General features: G+C 52.1%; 1 protein-coding gene across 1 annotated transcript; it reads left to right on the top strand.

The window, feature by feature from the left end:
- The first annotated feature begins 1827 nt into the window (after positions 1–1827).
- On the top strand, positions 1828–11007 carry LOC100900936 (titin-like). Its single transcript, XM_003746148.1, has 13 exons — positions 1828–1870; positions 1959–2306; positions 2918–3241; positions 3768–4085; positions 4779–5081; positions 5648–5929; positions 6223–6416; positions 6645–6893; positions 8025–8235; positions 8400–8654; positions 10022–10405; positions 10511–10674; positions 10825–11007. The coding sequence occupies exons 1-13, from the start codon at positions 1828–1830 to the stop codon at positions 11005–11007; spliced, it is 3258 nt and encodes a 1085-aa protein (XP_003746196.1).
- The last annotated feature ends 353 nt before the right edge of the window (positions 11008–11360 follow it).

An 11360-nucleotide genomic window follows, 5' to 3' on the forward strand; every position in this document is an offset into this window, starting at 1 on the left:
GAATTCCTAGAAATCGGAATAGAAATTTCTACGTGGATCCCATAGAGACCTCAAGGTACGTGGCCGCCAGATTCGGGATAGCAACCTTCCCCAGAGAAAACGTCTTCCCTGAAGCCGAAACGAGGTCAGTGCGAATCTGCATGTGTCCTGCAGACCGCTGACCGTCGGTTAACTCTACTTCACGGCTCGAAAAGCATCTGTCATTAGAATCGCGACCCCTCTCTGTAGGATCCATCTCTTCGAAGAGCAGCCCTTACCGACGTTTCAGCCGGCCGTCGCATGCGGCGAAGATCTCGCCGGAATGATCCGCGGCCGCTCTCCGAGAGTGTCTGGCCAATACTGCTGCCAGTTGTCGCGCGAGACCGCCAAGCGACTTCTCCAACATCAGTGGCACCACAAGCAGGACCATTGGCTATAGTTCCTCCAGCCTCTCGTCGAAGCAGAGTGTGTCATCGCGGGAGAGTATTCTCACCCTTCTCGAAGAGAGCCACTGCAAGCAAGCAACTGAGTACTCTTCGGACCCGGGGCTGGGCTCATTTAGTGAACTCACTGGAATGGAGAATTTTATAATTCGAAACTCGTGACAATCCCGCTGAGGAGCTCCGTCACTGTCTTCAGAGGGACTGGTTGCCCCAATCGGTGTCCGAGGTGGCGCGGTCGTGAGTGAGGTTTCGCCATGGCATACCTTCGGTGGCTCAGGCCAGTCATCATAGTGGCGCTGGTCGCCATTCAAGGTGGGTTGGGTCGATTGCATCGTAGATTCTAATGACAGAGACCAGCTCTCCGGGGGTATCGATTTCCGAAGATTCGCTCTCAGGGATTCTCCTCCGGCATTATCCTCACGCTTATCAGAGAACTTCCGACAGAGATCTGAGTCCCGGCACGACTACTGAGCTAGTGCTCTCGGCGTGCCGAACAACAGCAGCAGCGGCTCTCGAGGGTGGTCGCGGTCGTGTTTACTTTGGACAGGGTCTGGCTACCGGATGATCATGTCGGCGACAGGACCTTGACAAACACTTGTCAATGACTGGCGAAACTCCTGAAATATGTACTCAGTAAACCAACAACTCGAACCGAGGAGCACGACGCTTGATACGCCTGAAGTCACACGAGCGGACATTCGGAAAGTGGGAATGGACCCACCGAGGTTCTTCGGTGTCGCTCTTGAACTCTACGTGCCGATGCTCTTGGTCGCTTCGAGGGAAACGCTCATTGCAAGCGTGTCGCAAACAATCTCGCCGTGTAGCATATCCGTCGTTGACGTAATTCATCTCGTTGACAACACTTATGCGGAAGGTCAGGCTGCTGGATGAATAAACGGCACGTCGGTACCTGTGGAAGTCGAGCTTACATCTTTCGTCCGCCATTGCGGATCCAATGTCACAGCGAACACGCGCGGTGTTCTGAAGACTTCGGGACTTCTCCAACCTCTGTCCCTATCGCCGAATGAGTAACTCCTCTTCAGGGGAGTGTGTCTCTCCGAGCGGAGATGTCTGCAATCTTTTCCTTTCCGACAAATGAATATTCATATCATCCTGCTCTCGTAGAAGTTATGGGTCCTTGGTTATCGATATCGAGAGCTTCTCAAGTTGAGTTCCTCTGAGCGAATGAAAATCGGAGAGGCTCAGTCGAACGGGGAGTCTCCCTCGTAAGCTCTGCGTTCACTGCAGTGTAGCGGGCGGGTTTGTAAGGCTTTTCTCCCGGAATCCAGATGTTATCGAAAACGATTCCTCGAGGGATGCTCATGAAAAACCGTCGAAAAAAAACGTGTCGAGAAGCCTAACAAGATTCTCCATGAACCCACATATTTTTTTTGGGTAGATCAAGATGTTCTCGACGCTGAAAGAAAAGTTCGATACAGGATCGCAATGTGGGATTCCGGAAATCCCATCACAACCCCAAGCGCTCCTCGACTCGGAGAAGAGAACTGATTACTCTGAATTTGATATTTTTCGCAGGTGTGGCTTCCGACGACGTTGTTCAGATCATCGGACTCGATGGAGACTCAACTCGGTTACCGTGCCTGGTGGACACAACGAAGTGCGGCGAGGTTTTTCTCATTACGTGGAGCAAATACGTGAATGATATGTGGAAACGAGTGTTCATATACAACGGTAACAAGCAGAATGCGCAGCTGGACCTCGCTGACGGCGCGGTAACGAGAGCCGACTTCTACATCAAGAACACGACAGCGATCCTACAAATCGCCCCGCTCAAATTGACAGACGAAGCTCGATACAAGTGTGACGTCACCTACAAGAAAGGAGGTTGTCCATCGCTTTCATACACGAACCTTATTGTGCGAGGTTTGTAGATTTTCCCATAAACATACTGGACGCCGCTCATCCCGATACCGCGCGAACTAAAGACCTGCTATGGGACTGGGTTACGGTATCCCCTGGATCGTGCTTCTCCCCGTACCCGGTCTCCCACAGCCTCGTTTCACACTTCATGAATGAAACCTTGATAACTTTCTCGATATCAACTCGGATCGTTCTGGATGCATTTTCCACGCCGCTGTCTTCCCGGATGCTACCACTATTCTTCTATCTGCTCTCTCCCTGCTCACCCGCTCCGATTCTCTCTGATGGGCTGCAGACGCATGCGGTGACATTCTCCAGCTAACGTGTTGATGGAGCATTCATTTGTTTTCCACAACACAAAGAGGAAGAACCAGAAGAAAATGGTGTACTCACTTAGTGAGACCGACTGATTCTTTCGCAAAAAAGCCGGCGGCCAAGCGAACCGGCTGTCCGGTGCGCTGAGCGGCGGTGAGAGATTCATGGAGAGTATATGCGCGAGAAGATATGGATAGACTGGAGAATGATGAAAGAGTCGGAGGAAAAAAACGCCGACAAGGGGGAACTAAATGCCCGTGTTAACAACTGCGCTCAAATGTCTCTGTTCTGTCTTTCAGCAAAGCCGAAAGATCCGGTCATCGAACTCAGTGGTGTGGAGTACCCCGACGGGGCTGTGATAGGACCACTGCTCGAAGAGGAGACGTTCAACGTAACGTGCACGACGCGTGGCGCCAAGCCGCCGGCCCAGGTGGTCCTTTACCAAAACGACCAGGAGCTCAAAGCTCAACTGGTCAGCTCGACGGTCGATGGATACATCACAAGTACTGTCACGTACTCGAACGTTTTCAACAGAGACGATATCCGGTCTCGTTTCAAGTGCGAAGTTCGCCACGTAACTTTCCCGGAACCCAAAAGCATTGAAGTGCAAATCATGCTCCATTGTGAGTTCTGTTCGACTGGCCGCGATACCTCCGTCGCTCACTTCGTTCGGAGAACGCTCCCTCCCATGCTTATTCTATCTCTTACCCGGTCGGGCGAGCGATGGGCGCGACCACCAGACAGTTCGGTTAATCATTGAATTTGGTCGGATTACCGAATGAGCTCGAACAGTCGCTCTTTCATGCTCCGACCAACAACGTTTCAAGGCATTTAGTTGAGATCCGTAGTAATCATCAATGATGATCGGAATCGCTCTCGACCGTTGTGCTTATGGTTAGCGTCTGTTGGCCGACGTCCGCTCCGTTTGATAGCTCATGTCAGACCGACGTTTCCTTTACTCTTACACTTCCTCCGAGACTCGTAGTTCAGTACTCCCCCGCCGAACTCTCCTGAGCATTGATCCTCGCTCGGAAACGTATCACCATCCCGTCAGAGTCTCATTCCACAAATCTAACGCCGAGACCAGGCCTCACGTGCCCCGAAAGGTGAACTCGGCGGAGCAGTTCGTGAACATTTTCTTCTTTCCAGTGAAACCGCGGGATATCAGCCTCAAACCCCCGCAGATGAATATACCCGAGGGCGGTCGGATGATATCCACCTGCGTGGTTCAAGGAGCGAACCCGGCCGCAAATGCGATATGGTACCGTGAGGGAATCGAATTGGCTTCCCAACCTCATTCGTCACACAGCAGAACCGAAGACGACACCTTCGACACGACGAGTGTCCTCGATATTCCTGTGAACCGATACGATCACAACGTCGTGTTCGCCTGCCACGGTACTAATGAAGTCATGAAACAAAAAGGAGCCGTTCCTCTCATGGATAACTACACCATGAGCGTATTGTGTAAGTAGCGGTTCAGACGTAAACCCTACGGTACTAGATCCGGAGCGTCGCGTCGTGGAGGGAATCGTCTCAGAGACGAGGGAAGAGTTGGGATAGAAAGTCTCTTCAGTCTGTCTGTGGTTTACGGAGTGGTCCGATTACGAGCCGAGCAGCCGATATCATTAATTCTAATCGGTGAGTGAGCAGAACGGGTCGACGAGCGATCTGCTACTCCTACCTCCGCCACGACTGGTATCACATCGTCCGCGTGGAATGACAGATGATTGCTGGCAACGTCGCTGTCTGCTCGGAACACGCTAAAACATTTACTCTGACTGCTGGGATCTGAAGCGGCTGACAGTGGTGGCCATGTCGGATGTGAACGCTCGGTCGGTGTAGCTCGAATCCCTTCGTTGCTCATCACTCATCAGATTTCGGAGGCTCGTTCGGTCCGGAGCCCCCGGAAAACGATTCTCCGCATATCTCAATTATTCCCAACTTTGTGAGCTGCCGTCGACTCTCCCTGATATGTATAGGGTCACGCGGGCCACGTCTCTTCCTCGAGAAGTCCCGGTCAAAGCTCGGCAATTCTAGAGGGAATATCGTTTCTGAGAGTTTTCCCCCGGAGATTGGAGCTGGGAACCGACGCGCCATAGACCCTTCTGTGGGCCCCAGCGTTCAAACGCTCCCGATGACATTGCGAATTTTTTCCAGTCACTCCTTTCGTCTGGATCGAGCGCGCCAACAATTATCCCGTGAAACAGGGCTCTTCTGTAGACGTTATCTGCAATTTCACGGCGAATCCAACCAACATATTCGACTACACTTTCGCAAAAGATAACGTCACGATCCATGCCGCCGATGAGAAACTCTACGCCCTCATCCAGGATGCCGATAACAGCCCGATCCTCCGAATTCTGAACGTGACGAAGGACGACCATGGAAATTATACGTGCTCCCTCAAGAACGAGATGGGCTGGGGCAATTCCTCGAATGCAGTGTCCCTCGATGTCCTCTGTGAGTAGTAGAAATGATTAGCCTCTTCATCGTAATCATACCAGCGATCAGGGACTCGGATGTATACGTCGTCTCCTCGGATGTTCCGTCAACTTTTCCGCATGAGTCTCTCAGTCAGTCATTAGGCAGGGCTCCGAGGAGCCTGCCAGTACGAGAGCGAAATTCGAACTAGTGACGAGATGTGAAAACGGGCGACTCGAGGAGGGCTCCCTCGGGTGAAGATCGTGTCCGTGACCAAGATCTTCACCCGACTTCCCCGCATTCAGCTTCTGTTTGTCACCTGACTATCGGATCCAGTTTTGAGCTCTGTGTCTCCTTTGTTCCTCGCGAGCACGCTGCCTGGCTCCCTTACTTAATGGTGTCACGTCCTTAATGGTGTCCCGGAGGTTCTCGGATGAGCTTCCGCTGCCATTCAAGCATCTCTGGCTAGAAGGAACAGATAGAGAGTTTTCTCTCAGCGGAGCCAGCGAACTCCCTCGGGCAGACGAGTGCGAAGAGGCAAAAAGTTCGAAGCGATCGGAGCACCAGAACTCCGACAGTCAGCAGTAGTTTTTCTTCGAATGCAGATCCGCCGACTGCCAAGCTCGAGATGAACCCGACGACTGTCAAGGACGTCGACACAATGCCGAAGGATCTCGAAGTGATGCTGCGATGCGACGTCGAGGACGGCAACCCAACCTGGACCCACCGAACACGCTGGTACCACAACGGTATCCTCTTCAACGAAACTTCCGAATACGAACTCCATTTGGCAGGCTACCGAGCGCAGGCCGGAAACTTCACCTGCAGTCTACAGAACGATGCGGATTTCGGAAATCAGTCTTCTCCGATCTATCTCGACGTTGAATGTGAGTTCCGGCTGCTGATCGTCGATGCCGCAGTCGGGTTTTGGGAATTTGTGATTCTTTTTTCCGCCTTCGAAATTTCCGTTGAGTGCCTTTGAGTCCACAAACTGGATCAGCGATCCGATGAGGTCCGAGAGCCTGAAAGCAACTTAATTCACCGACGGCACCAGGGTCAAGCGGGTAGATAATCGAGTTCGCAGGACGTCCAATGGCGATGCTCCCGTGCTGCTTGTAGAATAACCGTCCCGCATGAAATCCACGATGAGTGCGCATTTTGTACGCTCGAAAACTTCCAGATCCACCGGGCTCCGCTCGAATCCAGATCGCGGAAATGTATGCGGTCAAAAACAAGTCTGTCACGCTACTCTGCCTCCTGGACGACGTGGGCCATCCGGACGTGCACGCCTATACGTGGTACGTTAACGATACGTTCCTCGATGATACCATTGCGAACAACTACACCATCTACAACATCTCTATGGAAACTCAGGTTAGTCTTTTTCCGCTCGATGTGGCGTCTGCGTTCTGATAAACGACGACGAAAACCGTAGCATAACTGTCACTGACCCGGAAACGGCGACCCCGCGCAGCCGGGCTCCGAGCATCACGCGGCGTGACGATTTTTTCGTTCTCGACATCCGCTCAGGATGACCGACTCGAATAATTGCTCGTGGCGAGCGTGACAATTGCGACTCCATTCCTCGTCCTTTATTTCCAGCGCCAGTACGGATGCGAGGGCAAAAACACCGTTGGCAGCGGACTCAGAGGTTATCTCGACCTGATACAGTTCGCCCCTCCGGCAATGGTCGAACCTCTTCCACCGGTGTTCGGGGCGCTTTTCAATGACAGCAACATCGAACTACGCTGTCGAGTCGAGTGCAGCCCCGAATGCTCCGTCGAATGGTATCGCACCCATCCGGATAAAGGCAGCTATAGCCTCGTATTCGATCCGCTCTACAGCATCGAGGTTGGTTCCTCCGCCCGAATAATTAGTTCTGTCTATTCTCGATCTCCGGGGGAAGCTGAGAGATCCCAAGTTGATTCCCAAGCGAGAATGAATCTCTCTCCATCCATTGACGGAAAAGCGTGGGCCGGATACGCGCTCTCGTGACAGCAGAGGTTCGTCTCGAATAAATGCTAATTCTTCCATTCTCTGCAACTCCGATGTATTGCACGGAAGAGAATAATTAAGACCGACGATCACTGCTACTGTGCGCTCTGTCAACATTTCGTAGCCAAGTCAGCAGACTTGCGGGTCGGCAGACAAGGATCGGCACTCGCGTCCCGATCCACTTAGGTACGTTCAAGATCTCGTCCCCGCAGAGATAATGAGGAGAACTGTTCATTACAACTTAAACTGAACTAATTAGATCAGCGCGACGGACTTCGTCATCGTCCGTCGACTTCTGCGGAAGCTGCAAGGGGGGAGGAATTGGGAGTGGAGCTCCTTCCCCTATTCGTTGTTCGAATTGCGCACGAACAAGGTCACCCTGGAATGCCCGTTCCGTTGATTTGTGGAAAGTGAAAGTGTTCACTTGCCGGGCCGCCGCTAATATCTAGCGCTAATAGACTCCGCTGCCCGAAGAGCGCCGCGGCGGCAGCTGCCTTCGTGGTTACTCCCATTGTGACTACAACTGTCTGTACATCTACAGCGAAACTATTCGTATTGTCTCGGCTTCCGCCACGGCGAAGCGAAACAATGAAATCCCTTTCCACAGCGCCAGCAGCAGCCATCGCGACGCCAACAAAGACGAGATCGTCGTGTTCTCGGCTACTGGGCGCATGAATACGACCACGCCAGACCTTTACGTTTGACTCTTCTTGGTTGAGAATTTCGAGAGACTCACCGAATTCTCAGGACGACTCAGTTCGCTCGGCTCCCGCCGCCGCCTCGAAGCTCGACGGCGACGTGGAGGTCTCAATTGTCTTTGAGCAGTTCCGAAACATGTTCTTGCGAGACCTGCTCCTCCGCTTCCCGTGTCCCGGCTCCGAGACGCGTGTCGGATTCAATGAAACGGAAACCTAGTTAGCAGTTCGGGGACAATGAATTTATTCCCCGCACGAACTTCCGATCATCACCTCGAAATTGCAATTCCAGACCGTGCTGGACCCGGCGAACATCACCGAGAACTACTTCTCGGGTGTAGTTTCCACTCTACGCTTCAACCTCGATCAATTTCCCAATGGTATCCTGGATCTCACGAAGGACGGGACTCAGAACAAGGACTTTGTGGTTCAGTACAGCTGCGTGAGCAGCAGCAACTTCGTGGGGCCATCCGTCAACTCGACGACAAGATTCCAGGTCGAATGTAAATATCGAACGCGATCGTTCATCTTCGGTTCTCTTTCGTTCTACTGTCTGACTCGCTCGGGCGCCTCTCCTACCGACGGGATATTCATGTGGGAACGTACTACTTCGGCAAAGGATATGTTAGGCGCGATTCAATATCAAGTCTTTCATTCACATCCACAGACGCTCCGGATAATGTTCGCGTCAACCCCGAGCGGCAGAACGTCCGAGTCGGGGACCGTCACGAGCTGGTTCAGTGTCGAGGCAAAGGCGTGCCGCCCCCGCACTATCAATGGTTCTTTAAAGGACGTCTGATCTCGAATTCCTCGCAACTGCCCCCGGAGTACGACCTCAAGAAAGATCATCACGGGAATTATACCTGCGTCGCTTCGAATACTCATGGCCAAGCTTCGAAAATAGCTTACATAAATATCGTCTGTGAGTACTTTACGTAAAAGCGTGACATGACGTCGGCTGTCTCCCTCGCTATTCCTGTATCCGAGAGGCAGGGACCTCACATACAGCCAAGTTCGGAAGTCATTCGAGTGGACGAAAGATTTTCAGCCGCTCCTGATCTCGTTAAATTCCAAATGCGGGAGTGGCGCGCGTTCGAGTGTATTGCATAAAATCCGTGCGGTCCGGAGCGAGAGTCCGTTTCCCGTCTGAGGCTTACGGCTCATCGGATCCATGTTTCATGCTGTTCTCGGCTCGCAGGATTCTCATAATTTCCCGCTGATTCGATTATTTCCTGAAGCATGACACTCCCGTCTCACGAGCGCTCAGAGTGACTGGAACTCACCGATTCCCAGGATCGGAGATCGACATTCTGTATGAGGCTCTCGAGCCTCGATCGATCGAACTCTCTTCTCGGTCATGCAGAGGATAAGACCGGCCGATGGGAGGGTCCTCGCTCCTGATATGAGCAACAATCCGCCCTCTTCCAGAGCACAAAAATGAAACGCAAAAACGTCTTGTCTCCCATCCGTTTCTCCCTGGAGCCCGTTCGGCTCAGATTAGCTCAGAAGGCTAATCCGGAAGACAAGCTGACGCCTGGTCGAAAAAAGTGCGCGGCCTTCTTCTTTATTGACTGCCGAGAGAGCCCGGTCGAGCTATCAGAGGAATCCAGGGAGGAGTTCGGCCACCACCTGATGGCTTTCGAGGCTCTTAGTCCTGTCTGCTAGTCGAATATGAGCGCACGTATATCGAGAGCCCCCACAGTTCAGAAGATTGCGACTCGAGTCGTTCAGAACGGAAAATCCCCTCACTGGGGAAACGCATAATACTTGTACCACTTTGGTGAAAATCGATCGAGACAATTGTGAAGAGATGGAGCGTCACCGAGGAACTCTCTGAATAGTCTCGGGTTTCCCTCGAAATATATGTGTTTTCTGTGCAGGGAAACACGAGAACGCCACCCCTCGGAGCTCCACGCTGCTACACAGACGAAGACCGCGAGCAGGATTAAAAACTAAAGAACATAACAACGCCCGACTCGGCTCTATGCTATTCTGAGTGAACCTACCCACGAGCAGTGGGCATCGACGAACGGAGATCTGAATTTATAGCATATCTCTCAGCATCGCAAAGCACATAGCTGTCGACACTTGTAACTGTTTGAGGGGGTCGTCCATTTGATTTTTCTCTATCGTCACGACCTTCTGTCTGCGAATTGCTTTCAAGTAGTGAGCTCTGAGCCTCGATCCGCGATACTCGGGTTTTATTATTATTATCGGACAGGGTCATCGCTATCTTGGACAGTCGTTTTTTCCGTTTATCTGACCGGCGAGCCCTGATGACAATTCCAGATAAGCCGTCTTGTAGCATCAGTGCGGAAAGCTCCACCGGAGACGATGACGAACCGGATCGCTTGGTCTGCCGCGTAGACTCGAATCCCACGAAGTTCTCCGTCAAATGGGACCGCAACAATAAACCGCTGAGCGACAAAAACGTCCTAATCGAGGGCATGTCCTCTGTGCTCGTTCGGGACTCTGACACGGAACAGTTCCACTTGGGTGAATACCGCTGTTCACCGAATAACTCTATCGGTTTCACCGAGTGCGTGTTTGTGGTCGAAGGGGCCGCTGCCCTGCCAGCAGGACTCGTCTGGGTAATCCTGGCAATTATAATTATCATCCTCCTGCTGACAATCATCGTGCTGCTAATCTGCCTATTCAGGAGGAAACTGAAGCGTGAGTGTTTGCTATCCCATATTCCCGTTGGTTACGACGCGGACTTGCAACCAGCGGAACCACGAACTCCTGAAGGTAATAGTTATTATGGTTTCAATTTTCCAGAATCGGACCCTTACGATCTCAGTGACGTTTTCCGTAGAACTACTCCCGCCACGTATCAAGCCGTTGCCAAGGGACCAGTGCCGCCCGTCCCGCCGCCCATCAATCAGAGTGTCGTATCGCCTGCCTACGAGAACGTCAATTTCAAGAAGAATCAAGTCGAGCCCGTGCGTCTTCCCCTCGAGTTTTCGAATGATCACGTCGTAGTCGGCCTGGGCAATTTTTTCGGTGTGATCGTTGGGAACTTTTCTCAACTCCCCCTCCTTCCGGACATCGGATCGATTAACTAACGAAGGATGCTTTCCGAATCCTTTCAGACGATTGAGGGTGGAGAGGATCTCATCTATGCAGACATGTACGAAGATAGCAAAGGTGGAAAAATTCCTGATCCTCGAGAAACACCTACTCTGCCTCCGAAGAACATTTCAGGACAGCCGACTCCGCCGCTACCCCCTAAAGCTCCAGCGAGGAAAGGTCACAAATCCTGGGAAAACGAATGAAGTATATCCGTCCACATGTGTAGTATGCGGGGAACGCTTTTCTGCGGGGGAATATGAAATATTCGCTCCCAACCATTCAGAGGAAACGGAATTCTTCCAAGAAAGGGGGGAGGGAAGCATCGCTTCGGAGTACCCCGAACGAGTGAGGATGAGCCCTGAATTCCGGGAACGCTTCCCCAAAGGATTCAATTGGACACCTGGCACGGTGCGACAGCCGGAGTAGGTCGGTCCGCGAATCGTTCTCGAGTCCATCATGTCACCAATCTATTAATATCATTGAAGCATGAGAAGAAGTGTACATAATAAGATCATTTTAGTGACTTAAGAGAAACAAAGAATGGATGTCGATGACC

Source organism: Galendromus occidentalis, unplaced genomic scaffold (genome assembly GCF_000255335.2).
Source record: "Galendromus occidentalis unplaced genomic scaffold, Mocc_1.1 scf7180000077488, whole genome shotgun sequence".
NCBI lineage: Eukaryota > Metazoa > Arthropoda > Arachnida > Mesostigmata > Phytoseiidae > Galendromus > Galendromus occidentalis.